Consider the following 19,493-nt stretch of genomic DNA (forward strand, 5'->3'; position numbering starts at 1 on the left):
GAGGCATCTGAGGTGCAGCCGGTTGTGGAGGGGTGGAGGAGGGGGAGCATTGGGCACGTGCCCTCCCCTCTCCTTCCCATCCACAAACTTAAATTTCTGTGCATCAGGATACATGGCATAAAGCTACATGCAACAACACTCGCCTGCCCCAGTGACCCCCTCATTGAAGTGCTTAAATTGTGAGTAGTTTTTGTGTGTTATTGTATTGCATCAACCTGACAAAAAATTTAAATACATGAAAGTTCAGTTTCGTCGTCAAGTACTTATTATTGTGGGGAATAACTTCTATTTATTCAGGAATTTAATTGTATAACATATTACTTTTTTTTTCTATCAGATTAGCTTCAAATTATGTAGGTCTTTATTAACAGATCTATATTCCTGGGAACTTGATGATACTGTGCACTGAGATGCCTTCTCTACTCACAGTTAAATATTTACCACAACTTCCTTCTCTGTTGAGCCGATAAGACCTGAACGCATGAAAATTATCTCTGAACTGCCTACATAGGTCATGTGAAAGCCAAGTACAGTTAAACCTCGATATAATGAAGTTACTAAAATCAGCAACTTGCTTCGTTGTATCGAAATTTTGTTATAACGTGATTCAACCTTTTATGCAAATGAGTACAGTCACCGTCAGATTTTTCTTACATGGAAGGGTCTGTAAAATTTTGTGAGTTATCGGTCAAGTGGGGAAAATGAATTTCATTGCAAAAAAATTGTCATTTTGTTGAATTTGAGAGTCATTGACCAACAACACGGCTTCGTGCTGTTACAGTATCTTCACATTGGCGGTACGAAGCAAAGCTGTCATGTCCACTCTGCTGTCATGGCTGATAGTGTTTATTTATTCAAAATACCTTACAGGCCCGAAGAATGGGCATTGGGTAAGGGGAAACATTTTTACACAGTATAAAGAGCAAACAATTACACAAAATTATACAATTATACAATGCTTTGTTAATAATAATACAACGAAGAGTCAAGTTTACGCAAACTCTAAAATTCTAAGATAAGAAGAAAAAAAAAGCATACGAGAAGCAACGCAGACAAGAAGTTTTTTTTTAACTAAGAAATGAATGTTTATGTCATGACGGAATTTTTCTTTGTTAGCTTCAGCTACCAGGATATCGATCGGGAAGGTCGTTCCACAAGCGGATGACACATGGAAGCGCAGATGAGTTAAAAGCGTTTGTTTTGCCGTAGATGCGCGTGAAAGAAAGATGATTATGCAATCTTTGTGAGATAAATGGAGAAACTTGCAATGCTATTGGTGATGGCCTCGGTTCATGCACGTACTTGTGAAACCGCAATATAAGTGCTACATCACGACGAGTGTTCAAAGAAGGAATTAATAGATTGTTTTTAATTTGTGTTATACTTTTGTTCCAGTTGTAATTTTGTGAAATGAATCGAGCGACTCTATTCTGAACTGATTCTAGCATAGTGGTTAAATAAATGTAATGAGGGGACCATATTGAAGAAGCAAATTCAAGTTTAGGGCTAACAAATGTAAGATAGGCTAATTTGCGGATATTTGTCGGCGTCTTACGGAGGTTCCGGCGTTGCCTGCAGTGGGACGACTCTATCGATCAAGAGTGCAAGCAGAGGGGAGTGAATGCTTTGCCTGCCTCTCGCTTCAATGCATCTGCAAAGCTCGAGATTACGTGACCTGCTGCATGTGCTGGAACACGGCCCACATGAATCTGCAGCCATCGCAGCTCTCCCATACATTGCATCTGCTTCAGATAATCTCCAAGATAGTGGGTGCATATGCGCCCAGTCACAGTGACAGCACACGCTAGAGGAGGAGTCACTAGAATTTCGTTTCATTAAAGTTCTTTATATCAAGATTTAACTGTATAGTATGCTGAGTAGATAGATTCGCTAGAAAATTCAAGATAACCAAGGCTGGACCAAGGATTTTTCTGTTCAGCATGTTGCTTGCTAATGCACTAAAAAACATATCTAACTCATTTTACCATCCTGTTTCAGGGAAACAGATGGCTCACTGAGACTGCTGCCCAAACAGCATGTGGACACTGGTATGGGATTTGAACGATTGGTGTCTGTCATTCAGGACAAGCCTTCAAACTATGACACAGACATTTTTATGCCAATCTTCGAGGCCATCCAGAAGGTGGGTGTAGCATTGGTTCTTACATTTAGAACCGTTATATATATATATTAACCCTTTTCATTTAGCAAATCTTCTTTGTGGTCTTTGTGGAGTGTTCTTTGAGATTCTCTTGTGTGATGATTGTTGACACTGATTAAGATTAATATGAAATCTTGCCAGCTTTTGGTTGTCTAGAAGCATTGTAGTTCTCTTGAGTCCTATTTTGTATTTCGTCCTTTCAGTAACGGTTGGTGAATCCCACTTACCTAGGCGTTGTATTTTTATTATGCATTCCCCAAAACAGGTATTGCTCAACTGGGACTCAGAGGAACACTAAAGAGACAAATAATTTGAGCTGTATTATTAAATTACTCGTCTATATTGTACTAAATAAAAGACACTCTGACTTTGAGAAGAGGCTTGGTGAACCAGTGAAAGCCCAGAAACAGAAGACTGGTGGTGATGCCACTTTGAAGTTCCCGCACCAGCTTGCCATGAGATCATAGATTTTGACAGTGTCTGTTTGAGCACTGTTCTTTTTGCTCCCTAGTAATCAGAGTGAAAAGAAAAGCTTGTAGAATGCATGTGAGACGAGACATGTAAAGCCCTTTGTGACTTGTGCCACTGAGGTCATTTACAAGATTCTGCTAAGCTGCGGTAAAGTTGACATTGGCCAGACGAGTCGATGTATAAATGACCGACTCAGGGAGCACTCGTCATCTTTAAAGGCTGTAGTGGGTGGTATGCACCTACTTGTGCATATAAGATTGCGGTTGCACACCATTCTTTAACAACGCAACGATTGTAAACAGGTCTAATGACAGACTGGTGAGGGAAATTATTGAGGCTAGCAAGATTTGTGCACAATCAGCCACGTGTGTTATGTTGAATTCCAATGGCGGAGTCGGAGCAAGTTTTTCTGCTCGTTTCGGAGCAAGTTTGTTCCAATGACAGAGTGAGGGTGGGAGTAAGGTGTTCCAATGAGAGAGTCGCAGTGGATTCAGAGTGGGAGTCACTCCGTGGAGCAGAATAAGATGCTCCGCCAAAATCGGCGGAGTGGACCGGAACTCTGCGTGACGTATTTCCTTTACTACGTTTGTCTGCTGGGAGGCGCCACCGGTCACGACTCACGAGGAAGCAAAAGTTGCTGCACGCTTGGCGAGATATCCATTCCGCACTATTAAAAAAACAACAGGTGAACGGCGCTGAAGAGACAAGTGACCGGTGCGGCGGTGCTGGGAGCAAACAGCGGAAGGAAATGACAACACGCAAGGCATCCTGGGTAACTCTGTGATAGAAGTTCCGCTTCCGCCTTGCTCCGGCAGCGCAGGTTGTGTTCCACTCGCGGATTTGGAGGTGTTGCTCTACGCCAGAGTCGAGCGCTCGCTCGCGGAGTCTGTCGGCTGCTCCGACTCCGCCATTGGAATTCAACATTAGTGTCCTGTCAATTGCGCCAACAGATAAATAAGCTACCTCAGTAGGCATTAGTACTTTTAAAACTTTTGCATGTGAATATAGCCTTATATCTGCCTTCTGACTGTGCCTGTGTGCCCCCTCTGTTTCCATGGAAACCTTTCATTAAAGTTCAGTTGTAAGTGAGAGTCTGCCCTGTTCACATGGCTTCTTCCTGCCCGTATTTCTGCTCAACGACATTATGTGACCCAATATAGTTGCGCTTCTTTTTTACGGACTAAACAAACTGTAATCGTACAATACATATTCCGGTTGCTAGATCCCATAAAAACAAGAAAGGGCATGAGGCGTGCGGGAGTAGTTGCCTACCATAGCAGCTTCCCTGCAGTACTCGCCTGCCTGTGTCATGCGAAAATGCCAGCATGCACTCAGTTTTCTGTTCTGGTACCAGTAAATCTGCTTGTGGGTTGTTGCATACCGCATTCACAGTTCTCTATACCAACTCGTTGCGAAAAGCATCTTCAACTATCTGTGTCACAGCATGCTTGGCGTAGTACCATTGGAAGCATACTGGAGGCTTTTAATAGGCGATAACCCAAATGTGTCACTGTTCCCTGATGCGGGCAGTGTGAAGTCAGTGTCATGTTTCGCTCTGGCGTTGTCCACCAGCTTGATTTCGTTTCGGTTTCCCGTTGCTGTCTTAAAACACATGCAATAGAAAAATGACAATGCGCATCTGGCACCACTTGAGCCCCACCAGCTCACTTCGCGTCAAGTGAGCACGTCAAAACTTTCCTCTAAAGCATTCAGGCCAAATTTGGAGGCATACAAACGTAAGCTTTCCAAAGCCGCAAAAACGACATTGCGCATATTGAGCTGCTTGGGCCCGTTCAGCTCGGCACACGTCACCTTCTTGTGCTGCCACGATTGGTGCATCGCTTCTGCTTACCTAGACGTCAACCACAGTTGAGTCTGTCAAATTTTTTGTGACTTCTGATTGTATGCTTTCCCGGTTAGTAAGTTATTTAAACAGGTGGATCAGGTTCTACTGTACTTCGTAAGCCTAAACTGATTTATTGTTTCTCTTTAGTGTCTCTTTAACGCTTGCTGAGGTATGCTTTAGAAACTGTGAGAAGGGCATGTAGGTGGTGTTTTAAATAATAATTATATACTTTCTCACTTTGTAACTGTAACCCGCCGTGGTTGCTCAGTGGCTATGGTGTTCGGCTGCTGAGCACGAGGTCGCGGGATCGAATCCCGGCCACGGCGGCCGCATTTCGATGGGGGCGAAATGCGAAAACACCCGTGTGCTTAGATTTAGGTGCACGTTAAAGAACCACAGGTGGTCAAAATTTTCGGAGTCCTCCACTACGGCGTGCCTCATAATCAGAAAGTGGTTTTGGCACGTAAAACCCCAAATATTATTATTATTTGTAACTGTAGGCCTAGTGGATTTTAACCCTGTAATGCCCAATGTCTCATATATGCTATGCTGAGTTTGATGCCTCAAAATTCTGATTTAAGCACTGGAAACTTCACACATAGCCTGCAGTAATGTTTTTGGTATGCTGGAGAGAAAGCTTTAAATTGTGAATAGTTCAGCAAACCAATTACTAATTAATTACTGTACAAAATTATAACTGAAAAAATTTGCTTTTTTGTTCAAGTGTATTCTTCATGGCCAAAAATAAACATGAGCAAGTAGTTCAAAATTTTCTTGATGTGGAAACTGTGCTTGGGCATTGCAAGGGTAAATAATCTGGTGTCTTCGATTGAGGACATTCAGCATTATTTGCAATGTTTTAAATTTTTCTCTCAGCTCTGAACGGGTAAGGGGGTAACTTTTATACAAGTTTTGTGGTATCTATTGCTGCTGCCCATAGGCTACAGGCGTGAGACCATACACTGGCAAAGTCGGGAAAGATGATGCTGATGGTATTGACATGGCATATCGTGTGCTGGCAGACCATTCGCGCACTCTGACAATTGCCCTTTCAGATGGTGGACGGCCAGACAATATCGGTCGTGGGTGAGTGGTATTTACACTTCCTCAAATGGGTGCTTGTGATTGGGACAATATTGTTTGACCTTGATTATGCATTCTGCCTACCTTGAAGGCTAAGAATCTGTGTACAGTCTTATGGTAATAGCTTTTAAATGTTGGCAAGCTTCCTGATAAACTTTCAACATAGCCAAGTTAGGGTATGTGAATTGAGACAGCACTGCTCATTGAGTTGTAACAAAGCACTTAGGTGGCTTGACCAGTCTGCTGTGTTATGTTAATTTTTGGAATTTGGTTTGTACGCATTTTATATTGTCGTCTCTATGAGTGGATAGTCATTACTTAGGCGTAGCAGCACTTTGAACGCTGACCAATGTCATTATATAACATGAAGAGAATAATGTTAGTTGATTATAAGTAGGGGTGTGCGAATGCTCGAATATCACCGAATCGAAATGAATAGGGAATGTTCGTATAATTCGAATCGCGAATAGAATATCTACTAGTATTCATTTTTTTATGTTTGATATATTTGGTATAGAGACCCGCGCAGTGCCACATGTCGTGTGCACCGCAGAACCTCTCGTGCTCGATGCTGCCCAAGCGAGTGTTCTACTTAATTCTTGGCGCAAAAGGAGTGTGAAGAGTACCCCGAACGGGCTGTCTAAGCTGATGCTGTAGCGGACTTTGTCACTGCAAGCGCTTACCGATGACTGAACGTTGCAAAATGGCGCAGCATTGACCGGAGCCGTCTCTGTTGGTGCAACATTCTCCCCAGTCGACAGGACCGACTGAAGTGATAATGCAACGCTGTATAGAGGGAACGACAACAAGAGCAGTGTGTATTCATTTTCGTCACAGCCACACGGCCTAGGCAGTTAAACTTAACTGACGGCATCGCGTGCGAGCTGTTGTCTCGTTCGCACAGTGCAAGATTTTGCGCGCTGTGCACAAGGAAACATGACTAGCGGTATAATTCGGTGCTACACGAATACTGAGGCAGAACAAGTGGATCGCAGAGCATGATCACGCATTGGAACATGGTAGAAAATGGCATGGTTTCAGTACCTGCGCATGTGACTGCACGACCGTGGGAACAAGCAGACGAAATGGAAGTACATCTCTCTTGCTTCGGTGTGAAGTAAAACAAAAACACACAGACATTCCGTTTGTGTTTTTATTATTTCTCTAAACTTCAATTCGTCAATTCAAGCAACAGATCGCACAGATAACAGATGTTGTCTTGAATAATTCTTGAAGTCACATGTCACCATGAGCAACATTGCACTGCGGAAACGATTGTGTAGGCGCAGGGGCACGATTACGTCACCGTCCGACTTGGAACGCGGCGATCGCGAGGAGAAGGAAAAACGGCGTTCGGTTTGAAATTTCAGATCTTTCCGCGGCGCGTAGCGATTAATACTTTGCAGACACAATCGTTATCACGCAATGTATGCTCTGCGCTTGTCAGCTCAAAATGGCCAGACCTGGTGAGGGGGGCCCTTTAAGTTCCGTGTGGTTTGAGACTAGCTGAGCATTCAAAACTAGTCGAAATTAGCAAGACCCGCCGGCTATGACACTGACAAGCAGGGTGGCTACAGTTTAATTCCTACGCAGGCAGCCGTGGCCAAGCGTACATCAGCAGACTATTGTCGGTGTCTTCAGGAAGTACGTAATTATTATCGAAATTCGAAATCACATTATTGCTTGCTTCAGACTGTTTATTGAATTTCGTCAATAAATATACAGTTGACGACCGATAATTCTGACTCTGGGGAACGTATATAAGTCTGATTTATGGAATGTCCGAAAAATTGAAGGTATCCAAAAAAAGAATATTTTATTTACGTGTTAAGGCCCCCCAAGGAAGAAGAGGTCAATTCATTGCTGCACGCATTTCCGCTTAGGTGCAACTAAGTCCACCTGTATTTCTACCAGTTTTGTGTTGTCTCTGTACACCAATGCAAGGACTGCAAAGGCTTGAGTCAGATCCGCATGTGAAGGCTCTGCAGCACGCGGAACATCATCATCATCATCAGAGTTAGATTTGCAGTTTAACGGTGGGAGAACTTGCTCAATTGTTTCGTCATCATTCAGTTTGGCCCACGTCGGCACCGCACTGTCGACATCTGCAAAGTCTTCAAATGTAAAGGCAGCAGGAATCGGCACACCACAGCCTAGCAGGTCATCAATCATGTCCACATTTGAGCTCGTTGTGTTAGGTAGCAGTTCAGGCTCTTCAGTTGTCGAGCTGTGCTCATTGAGACTGCGAGGGCATCATTGGTGCCATTTGACGCAGACTGTCGATAACTTCAAAAATACTTCTTGGAGCCAGCAGAGCGCAGTCTGGAATGCATACTAAACAACCAAATAAGCACAGAATGTCGGAACGCTGTACAGAAGGCAAATTCAACAAACAAGAGCGGACCATGCGTGGTGGTGACAGAGTGGATGTGATGATCACGATGTTTATGCGACCTCATAATTGAGGCAAAGCCTTCAAGATTGGCATTTGCAGTTAAATCTCTTGAGGTGCAGTGCTGTGACCAAGGCAAGGCCTCGGGGATAATCATCTAGCGTGTAATCTTTAGCCCATACTGGATGTCTCATCGAGGTTGCCAGAGGAGATTATGGTGGCAGAGTCTGCGTACGCTGGAGCCACGGATAGAGTTCGGATAATCGAATGTAGAGGTGGCGGCTGTCTGAAATATCGGCCGTCTTTACACGTTAAGTCTATGGGGCCATTTGTGGTGCCGCGAAGCTGTTCAAATTACTGAGCATGTCCAGATTATCGTTGTCTGATTTATTGGTTGGCGACTGTACACAGTAACGGTAGGAAGAAGTGCACTGATCCAAACACCCTTCTTGATTGACGTCAGCTATTGGCCAATAGCAGCTGTGTATGGGAACTGCTTTATTATTCAATAAAGCATCCAGAAGAGAATGAGGAGTAGGCTTCTGTTGTAAAGAGCATTTGAGAGAAAGATTACTTTGTGCTCCGCTTGCAAGCTCCAAGCGCCGCATGCGACAACAAAACTTGGCTGAGATGTTTACAGCAGCGTATGCTATCCGCAGACTATATTTTTTCACCAAGCCTTCAGGGTGGTTCAGGGCCCCTTTAAACTGAGAACCTCTTTGGTATTCAGTATAGTAGAACATCAGTACAGCAGAACGTGTAAAGGGGCTTAAAGAAACAGTGGAAAATGTGGAAGGTGTGCCTGTTGCTGAACACATTTTTTTGCTTCCTGTATTTTTCAGTTATTTTTATTTTGAAATTCTTGCTCTATTGTATAGTCAACTTTCATTAATTTGACCCTGACGGGACCAGCAAAATTGATAGAATTATCTGGCAATAAATTGAAGAGACTGACAACCAATTTTCATGGTACCTATATTTTTTTTATTACAATGAAAAGCTTACCGGTCAGAGTGTCTAATCATAAAGTGATAACGCAGAAAATGCTGTGGAACATATTTATCTGAATTTTTTGATCTGCAGTGAGGATGTAGTCGTTCACTGGAAGCATACTGAAAACGGTGATATGTGAGCTCGATAGCAATTATATGCCGATATTAGTGGGAGGTAGACGACAAGTGCTGCCGTAACTGTGAGAAAGTATTACTTTGTCGAGTCAATGTTCCTGTGATTCATGTTTTTCGAAGTGTTAAACGGCCCCTGAAACGGTTTGGACAAATTTTGTAGACGCGTAGGGTACAGCTGAAGTTAATCATTTGTACCACAATTTGTGTGAAGCGTCTCATATTGAGAGACCTAGGGACGATTACAAGTTACCCTCCTCCACAGTCATGCATTTTCTCCTCAACTCGCTCACCGAGTGATCGGGCCTAAGCTCCGCCTTCACTGGCTCTGCGTCATGATGACACGTTGTGTCGTCGACTTCCGATTCTGTAGGATTGAGCGTGCGAAGCCTCTCCAAACTTTCTGCCAGATGCTTGGCAGTTGACCCCAGGTGAGAGCTATCGAAGCAGCGTGCGTTGTGAGAATTCGGTCGCAGCACTGAACGTGTCTGGTATTCCGGTAACCACAGACGAGCTGGGCATTTTGACGGATGGCTGGAGGCATAAACTCAAGCTGATAAAAGAACTTTAGCGTAGACGTACGTGATCGGTCTGCACTGTCCAGCCACCTGTTGGCGCAGAGCTTAACCAGCCAAACAAAGCGCTAATATTGCTCTAACCAAGTGTAAAACATTTTAAACATTTACAAAAACAACATGTTAACGATTACACTCCTGCGAAGAATTTACACCAGCAGCAAAGAAGAGCACATTTCGTTACTGCTACTGTGTGTAGTAGAGCTCTGTGCCACCAGGTGGCTGCACCATGCAGACTATTCACATTTGCGCTTCTGACCGTCCTGTGAAACAGCACGGTCAAACAGCCAGGCCCTTACCCCTTGTGGTTGCGTTTACCCGAATACTGGACTCTCGAAACGCTATTGGGGTAGTAATCCTCCGGTGTAAAGTGACAGCCGCAAACGTGCAAATCCTGGCGTCGATCAGATAGCAGCAGTCAGATGCACTGCAGCCAGTCCGCTCGTCTACTGCCGTGCAGAGGGACACCATGTCGCAGCTTGACATATTGCCAGTCGCTGCGTTTGCAGTCCACAACGCAACAAAGTCGAATCCTAGTGCTCGCGAAAAGACTGAGACTGACTCTGACCGCAGAGCTCTCATCAAAATGGAGCACATTCTAAAACATGCAGACGATGCTTGCTGTATGCCGGAAGTGCTTTTAAGTGTAGTGAGAAATTGTTCTTGTGCATTCTCCTTCTGTTACTTTCTTTTCATAGAAACAAATAAGCTAACATTCCAACTATTACAAACATCATTTGTTCAGCATAAAGTTGGAAAAATTAGCGATGACACACCCTGGGCAGCCAATAGGATAGCTTGCCCTACTGACGTCAATTGGGTGATTTACATCATATGGGTAGGGGCGGCTGAAAATTCCTCCGAGCGATGTGCTGCGATTGACAGCGATGTAAATTTTTGAAACTTTATAATAAATTACACGCTTTATGCGGAGCACTTAGATGCGTCTATTAATATCAGAAGGACCTGCTCTAATGACTCGGTACGTTTGTACAAAATCGTCAGAATCGTTTCAGGGTCCCTTTAAAGTATTTTTGTGATAATAGCTCCTGGTTTCCTGGTTCATGGTTTCTTATCGAACTGCTTTGGTATTTAACCAGTCAAAATGAAACCAATCCGATCGAAAATGAAGTGACGCTTTTACACGTGATATGCAGTTCAATGTGTTGCCATAGCCGTCTGTGCGCTTTTGATTTCCGAAGCATAGAATAAAGCGGAAGTGTCTAATAATATAGCAATTGCAATTTTAAACAATAATTATGTGATACTTAATAACAACCGACTTATGTGTAGTAATCTCATAGTCTACATCCGAAGCATCAACACTTCACTGTCAGGCCTCGCCACCTACTGGTTTTCGAGGCCTTCTTTGTCATTTAAAAATTTTAATTCCTACTTTAATTGCGAACAGCTTGCTGGATTCTATCACTATATATCATGGTCATTTCATTTCCATCAATATCTCACAACACATTCTTGCCAGTTGTCAGTCCCTTTAAACAAGATGCAGAAAGAAAATGTGAAAAAACACCACTGATTCATTTGACACTATAGTATTTGCCCAATTCTAACATGGCTCCGAATCAAATGTGTGCCTGCTTTCTATGTGTTCAGACTAATAAATGAACGTGGAAATGGCATTAAAGCTCCTGAACAAAGTAGAAATCTATCGTGCACCTGATTTCTTGGCACGAAAAATTGTCGCTCAATGGCGGCCAGTTTTCTAAAGTCAGCTTTGCCACATGGTTTTCTTTTGTCAGGTTTGTCACAGTAACTCCGTGTTATGCAGCAAAGTATGTGAGTTGCAAAGGTGGTTTTGGTTTCCTGTGTGATTGCACTGCGCAGGCAATTTTTGCCCAGTTTTCTTTTAAAAAAAGTGCGTGTAAGAATTGAGTAAATACTGTAATTAAACAATTTTGAGCTGCGGTTTTTGTTAGAAGATTTTCCTATGGTGGACCGAAAATAGGCGTTTTCGATGAGAGATGAAATATGCTCAACACATTCACTGACCCCTAAGTTCCGCCGAGATAGACTGAGACTAATGGGGCCACTAAGGGTTCACCATGGGGGTCAGGTGCATGTTCACTGCCTAGTCAAGTTCGAATCATCTGGCAAAGGCCAGTTTTAGGATGGAAATAACGAAACTTTGTGCCCATAGAAATGCATGGGTGCCAGCCGGGTTCTTCGCCCGGGATCGAATTAACCGAAAAAATTGAATTAATTGGAGTCAAATTAATGGAAGTCTGCTATACTGTAGGAGCTTGTTAAAATAAAGGGCCCCTCACCAGGCCGCATAGCAAATTTTGGTTATACGCTGGCAGTTGTTATGCGTCCTCTAGGTAGCGTTCTGCCACAAAACATTTTCAAATTATCTCATTAATAGTCGAGGTAGAAATATTTCAGTGCCGCGAACCCATGATTTCCGAAAGCGAGCTCCACTGCCAAGCGAGACACTCTCCGGAGGCGAGCTCCACTGCCAAGCAAGACACTCTCCGGAGGCGAGCTCCACTGCCAAGCGAGATACTCTTTCCACTTGCCCCTTCTAGCCTCCACAAGCGAAATTCCTTCCCTGCGTTCTCCCATACCGAACCTCGAGGATCGTTTGACGCATACGTCACGGGCCCCGCCTTCATTTTTTTCTCCTCGCCTTTTTGTGGTGCGGCGCACCTCTGCTGATGGTTTCGCGTGTGAGCTGTTGTGATTGTCTCGTTTCACACAGTGTACGATTTTGCACGCTGTGCACAAGGACACCTGACTAGCGGTATAAGTTAGGCTACACGAATACTGAGGCAGACACAAGTAGATCACAGGGCATGATCGCGGAATCATGCTGAAACTCGGTAGAAAATGACATAGTTTCGGTGTCTGCGTGTGTGACTACACGTCATGGGGAACAAGCAGACAAGACGTATGTACATCTCTCTTGCTGTGGTGCGAAGTAAAACAAAAACATGCAGACGTTCGGTTTGTGTGTTTTATTATTTCTCTAAGGGTTAATTCATCTATTCAAACAACATATTACACAAATAACAGATGTTGCCTTGAATAATTCTCGAAGTCGCGTGTCACCACGAGCGATGTCACAGCACAAACACATGTACGTAGGCACACTAGCACGTGTACGTCATCCTCCTGCTTGGAGTGCAGTGGCCGCGAGGAGAAGGCAAGACGGCATTCAGTTTGAAATTTGAGATCTTTCCACGGCGCATAGCAATGCAATACTTTGCAGACACAATCGTTATCGTGCATTGTTGGCTCTGCGCTTGTCAGCTCAAAATGGCCAGACCTGGTGAGGGGCCCTTTAAAGCTCTATAATTGGTAAATTGAACAATTTAAGCTCACCTGGCAAACATATTCATTATTCTGTGTTCTTAGGCACTCATTATTCAGACACATATGGCAGTGCACTGGTTAATTTGAATGAGATCCTATGGCTCATTTAATGAGTACGGTTGACTCAAATATGAGTGTAAAAGGTGTGAAGAAAAATTGGCACTGGCATCTAGTTTTCTTGAAAGAATGCAGTAGAGTGGTGCATTACAATGATTGTCATTAAGAAAGGAAGCGTGCAAACTGATGATATTTTTCCCTTTCTTTTCCCTCTTGTTAGGTGTGTATGACTTGTGTGGGATAGCAGGTTTGATGGCAAGGAATTCTTTAATTTTCATTCACTGTGAAATGGGGAAGTGGATACCGTGGGAACATTCAGTGAATAAAGGGCATTTAGATTATGACCTGCATGCTATATGTATTTAAAATTGGCCAAGTGTGTTGCACCGGTGACATTTCCAGTGACAACAGTGTTGCAGAGAGTGACATGATTAATAGTCAGGTGGGCTTGGTTTTTAAAAGTGTGCTTCTTCAATTGTAGGGACATGTCATGCCACCACCTTGGCCTAACTGTAGGAGAAGGCCATACTGAAGGAGGAGTTTTGTGTGCAATGTCCCGATAATTTCCAGGCACTGTACCTTTGCATGGAAGAAAAACTGTGGTGTTTTATTATGCAACCTTGCTAATAAGTGGCTTTCTTCTGCTGGTTGCACTTTTCTGGGGCTGGGAACACCAGCAAGTTGTTGTTTCCATCCCTTAAAAGTCGTTGCATTATTGCATGCTGCATACATACACTATTGATGGGGCAAACTTGGCAAGCTCACTTCCTAGCTGGACCTCTGTTACCAGAGGTTTGTGTGATCACTATTAATTTTTTTAGGAGACTTTGCTCACATGTATTCATTATTTAGAATTGCCCATTAACCTAGGTGGAATGTTAAAGTTAATCTTAAATTTTGAGGCATTTTCTCTTTGTGGGATTCACATCTCAGGTATGTTCTTCGGAGGATTTTGAGGCGAGCTGTGCGTTATGCCACTGAAAAAATGAATGCTGCTCCTGGAACATTTGCACGCCTTGTTCCTGTTGTGGTTGGAATTCTGGTAAGTCGGTTTTTCATCCATCAAGTAACATGCTTAACCCTTTCAGGGTCGATTTCTTTTGCTGTGTGCGACTGCCCAGGGTTGATTTTTTTTATTGCAGATATAAATTCTTCAGAGGGACCTATTCTGAAAAAAAAATATTTTGCATCTGTATATATGTACTGTTTATTCATGAATAACAGCAATAAAAAAAAGGAAATAAGCTTATAAGAATAAAAAATTTAATGCATTGTTATACACATAGTTCAAAGCCTAGAAAATGTGCACCCGAGAATATTTTGCAAGTCTCAAATGTTCCTGCTCTTACACTAATGCAGTCAAACCTCAATATATCGAACAGCGTGGTGATCACGAAATAGTTTGATATAGCCAGAATTCGATATATAAAATAACCTAAAAAATGCGTCAAAAACTTCTGCAAATCAATCAATGAACAAAAGGTGCGATCAGTGATTGTTGTTCGGAGCATGTGTTCGGTTGCGCCGCGCGCAATTGGCCTAGACTGCACTGGCTACGTCAGCCGTGCACGCGTGGTCTATTGTGCCGCACGCAATAAGCCTAGGCCGCGCAACTTCGTTAATCGTGCGAAGTTTGTGTGGTCTACACCAATCGCACGCTGCGCTACCGTATGCGCGCTCTAAACAATGATCCCCGATCGCGCCCCAGTGGTGGTGCAGTAAATGCTCAGTTGAAGCTTCACGCAAAGTATTTATTTATATGGCTGGAAGTACGGCAGGAATGTAGTCTGCTTCTTATTGGCAGCCGCGTGCTTAAAGACGGAGTCCTCAACACTGAGTCCTCAACACGGAGTCTACAACACAGAGTCTACAAGTGATAGGCCAGTACCCTCTATTGCACTGTAGTAGCGGTGTAGAAGGGCCAAAGCAGTTACAGCCTCAGTTGAAGTCGGGAGCGGGGCAACATCAGGGCTTGCGGAATCAACCTTGACAGCGTCTTCGTTTGGCCGCTACTTCTGCTGCGATCTCCATGTCCGTCTATCGAAGCATTTTGAAATACGGTCAGTAACAAAGTATTAAGTGGTGTCTGCCAAGGCGTCCATGAGTGAGCCCAGTAAGCGCGCGCTGTCGCGTGTCTTTGTGGATGTAAACCGCCAGTCCTCACAAGGCACAGCAGGCGCAGAGCGCAGCACTGAGGAGGAGTCAGTGCAACTAATGCAATGCGTCATCGACATTGTCGAACTAGCCAAGCCGGCGCATGCGTAGGCCTCTAAGCTCGAATGGCACCCACGGCTGCGATCAGTCAAGAACACCCATTGCGCCACCGCTATCTTCGAGGGTGTTGCGGGAAAGCTTGCCACCTGTTAACAGAGCGCACATGATCTGGGGTGGTGGAGTTCAATATATCCATTTTACGACCGACCCCGTTTGAAATATAAAATTAAAAATGCATGTAAGTTTCCCGGTGATATGGAAAGCATGCAATATACGCAATAATTCAATATATCCATCTTGGATATATCGAGGTTTTACTATTTACACCTATAGTGTAATCGAACTGCGTAGGTGAGTGCACTCAAGAAAACTGTGTGGTTGTGTGTCCGTCAAAAAAGCAAAACATGTGACAAACTTCTGTTAATCTTCATCTTATCGCCAACCAGAGGCAATTAGTATTCGCGAGTTTCCAAAAAAAAAAACACGCATGCACGGCGGCATCCTTTGTATGCGCGCCCTTGTGAGCAATAAACAAGCGAGTAACAGGCGGTCACCTTTGAGTGATTAGTAACGAGATAGCTATCAGTTTTGCAAGCGCAAGAAGCCGAAACCACCCACGGAACAAAACCGAAACTAACTGCCGCCTGCCCGCGCGCGCGCCAATGTGCGAGCGGTAGTACATAGATGCGCCAGAGCATACAAACAATGCAACGAAAACTGAGAGAGGTAGGCGCAAGAAAAGCATTCTCTGCATTCCCGCATAGTGGCAGCACATGCCAGGAAGGAAAAAGTAAAAAATTGGCGTGCTTTTCAAACGTGCAGACAGCATCGTAAATATATGGCATCGACTATTTTGGACTTGTTTGCGGCACTGTATACTTTTGTCATTGACCCAGAAAGGGTTGATGTTCAGGAAATGTTGATGACAGCACTACATGCAGTACACTCGTCTTGTACCAAGTGAATTTTTTTAACATGAGTTTTTCTTTTAACACAGGGCGACGTTTTTCCTGAACTAAAGAAAGACCCAGAAGGTGTAAGTGCCATTGGTTGCTTCCAATATTTATGATGTGTATAGAAAGATGTTAGAAGCTATTTTGCTGAGAATTTTTTGTTTCATAGGTGATGGACATAATTAATGAAGAAGAGAACCAATTTCTGAAGACACTTTCTCGTGGCCGGCGTCTCTTGGAGAAGACTGTGGGCAAGCTAGGGGACCAGAAGTTCTTGCCAGGCAAGCTGTGTTATTGATTATTGTGCTTCTTTTCCCTATATTATTGTGCTTTAATGTAATTGCTATGCACACATGATACTGCAAGTGTGTCTTGGTTGAGCTTGCATTATTTGTATTTTGAATTCAGCAAGAGCTTCTATGAATTATGTTGACTCTAAATAAGAAGCACACTGTGATATTAGTTACATGGACACTGATGTCAGACTAAAATACTAGTTCCTTTCTTACTGTAAACATTAAATAAATATAGTACGTAGATGGATGTTAAAATGTAAGTTATGCATAATGATGTCTTAGGACAGCATGTTGAACATTTTGATGCTCTTTACATATCCCTTATCAACTTCGCACTGCATTCTTCCTCTTAAGATGTGACATTTGTTGCTTGCCTCTGTGGCAGTTTTGTTTGCTTTGAAAACCATAGAGATAAAATTAGTGTGTTTATTGTTCACTTTAAATTTGTTTTGGCAGTGGCAGCTTTTACAAATTATCTGCTTTTATCAGAACTTAACCGGTAAATTAGTTATACCTTTAAAACCTTGCTGCATTGTATGCTATATAAAGCAATATTTGGGGCAGCTAATTTCACTTTCTTCTATTATATGACATTACTTATTGCTTGTTTTAGTGAGTATGTTGCTAACAGGCTGTTGTTTCTGTAGGTGATGTGGCTTGGAGGTTGTATGACACATATGGATTTCCCATTGATCTAACCCAGCTGATGGTTGAAGAGAAGGGCCTTGCTGTTGACATGGAGTCTTATGAGAAGGCCAAGCAAGCAGCTCAGGTGGGATATTATTGGTGCTTTTTGCTTTCCCTTGAGACAGTATTCTGCCGCCAGTAGCTGGATATAGTGGTGAAGATGCCTTCCTATTATCTGGTCTGATTGATTGCTTCATTGTCAAAGGGTGCATAAGCAGGTTTCGAGGTATACAGTAGAACCCCTCTAATATGTTTTCCACAGCACTGTGTAAAACAAGATTTAAAAGAATATATAATACTCAGGAAATGGTATTACTTGCACACGCTATAAAAATAATCTGATCAGGCTGTTAAATAATAAAACAAAGACACTATGCATGGCTCAGCCTCTAAAGGATTTACAGTTGCCAACAGGTGATTCGGACTCGGTGGTGACTGCCTAATGTTTGAATAATTGGGAGTTCGAAGTATTGGATTTGCCAGAGAATGAGTGACTTATTGCACAAGTGGCTGAAAAAGGTGTGTCGCATTCTCAGATGATCACGTTGGCAAGATTTTGCTTGACTAGTGTCAGACACATCAGTGTCTACGAGCGACGGCATTCTTGGCACAGTGCCAATAACGCTGTCCTATTACAGTGCCAGGCTCACTGTTGTCCTTCAAAGTATCCGGTGCTACAAAACTGAAGACAGTATCTTTGAAAGTGATCATCCGAGAATACAGCCTAAGTTTGTCAAAGTGTTTCTGCACATACGTACAGTTATCTGTGACCTGGTCAGTCCATTTTTTCAACCATTGTCATGCTGTCGTTACAGATAGACAACAGTACAGTCAGTGCATGCATCAAATCTTCATCCTCTGGCAACATAAGAGAAGTCAACTGAGGTGCGATTTCTGAATGATTGCGAGTTTCTTTAACACAGTCATTGTCCTACACTTCCCTCATTCAACACCGCCCTTGTCAGCACAGACATTGAGGGTGGAGTTGTTGCTGCTTGAAACTGATTGGAGGAATTGCCTAGGACTGTGTTGCTATTTAACACATAAACGAACAAACTCTGGATGTGTGGCACTCGCACGACAAACATCCGAAGCTGCCTACAGTTTGGGCACGGTTGGCGACTACTGGATTGACTTGGCTTTACTAGTTTTGTTCTTGAGGAGGCACCGGCGACGTGGCTGAGGACCATGCCGGCACCTTATTAAAACCGAAATATTGCTATTTTTGCTTGATTCTGTGGCCAAATCGTCACTTGGTCAAGCAGGTAGTCTGAATATCGAATGGCACGCTGTAAGGTGTCTGAAATTTAGGAAATTACCACCAAGACCATCGTGCGTCAAGAGCGTACGTTTGTCGTGGTTTTACTAATGACGAGATGGCTGCTGACGTTGACATTGTGCTGGAATATGAGGACCGTGCTGTGGGAAGATTTGGTCTTCTATGAAATCACATCCAGGAGCTAACCCTCCGTACTTCAGCGACGTCAAGGCCCGATGGTGATGTACCAACTGACTCATCTTTGTTGTCTCCAACAAGGCCGAGAAAAGCTTCCGTTGTGTCCAGAGCGAAACTTACTAAGCTAGACCTAATGAGATCCGACAATTCCCCTGCGAAATGGCTTCTGTTTTGGGACCTCTTTCGCCACTTGGTACATAAGAGCCTGCGGCTTAACGTCGATCTGTGCCACTACCTTCGATCTCCTTTAGACGGCCCAGCTGCAATGGCTGTTGCAGGCATACTCACGACAGGTGGCAGTTACGAGTGCGCCATTTACATCTTGAAGGAGCTGTTTGGAAGTGAGCAAATTATTGAACAAGAATACTTGGAAAGCCTCCGCACTCTTCGATTCATCATCACCTCTGCGCACATTAGTGTTCTGAGAAGCCTCTACGACATTGTGAAACTAAACATCAGGGGCCTCATAGGACTTGGGAGTCGAACTGTGCTCGAGGCGCTGACGAAATCGATTCCACAAGACTTCATGGTAGAATATTACTGACGGCGTCGACTTGAGGCGTCAAGTGCAAGTGACCAGCCAAGCTCAGAACAAGAACTTAGGCAACTGATCAAGTACCTTCGCATTGAGGGGGAGTGTAGGGAGCGGACTACCTACCAGCAACGTGTCTTGTATGGCGGTTAATATCAGCCCTCTGGCAGCCATAAGAGCCAGCCAACGGCATCAGCTGCAGTCTTCAATAACAATGCCATGACAAAGGAGGAAGCGTGCGTCTTCTGCCATAAGGCACGTTCAATGCAGGATTGCGATGCACCAATTAATAACTTGGAGAAAGAAACGTGTT

At 43.6% G+C, this 19,493-nt stretch overlaps 1 protein-coding gene across 1 annotated transcript in view; it reads left to right on the forward strand.

Annotated features, from left to right (window-relative positions):
• AlaRS (alanine--tRNA ligase, cytoplasmic) overlaps positions 1–19,493 on the forward strand; it is a 79,318-nt gene that overhangs the window by 9,077 nt on the left and 50,748 nt on the right. The window contains exons 6-11 of the mRNA XM_050194374.3: positions 1,999–2,143; positions 5,419–5,564; positions 13,976–14,084; positions 16,254–16,292; positions 16,379–16,490; positions 17,153–17,277. Of these exons, the coding sequence (XP_050050331.1) occupies positions 1,999–2,143; positions 5,419–5,564; positions 13,976–14,084; positions 16,254–16,292; positions 16,379–16,490; positions 17,153–17,277 (676 nt within the window). The remainder of the gene's footprint in view (positions 1–1,998; positions 2,144–5,418; positions 5,565–13,975; positions 14,085–16,253; positions 16,293–16,378; positions 16,491–17,152; positions 17,278–19,493) is intronic.

This window comes from Dermacentor andersoni, chromosome 1, assembly GCF_023375885.2.
Source record: "Dermacentor andersoni chromosome 1, qqDerAnde1_hic_scaffold, whole genome shotgun sequence".
NCBI classification, from domain to species: domain Eukaryota; kingdom Metazoa; phylum Arthropoda; class Arachnida; order Ixodida; family Ixodidae; genus Dermacentor; species Dermacentor andersoni.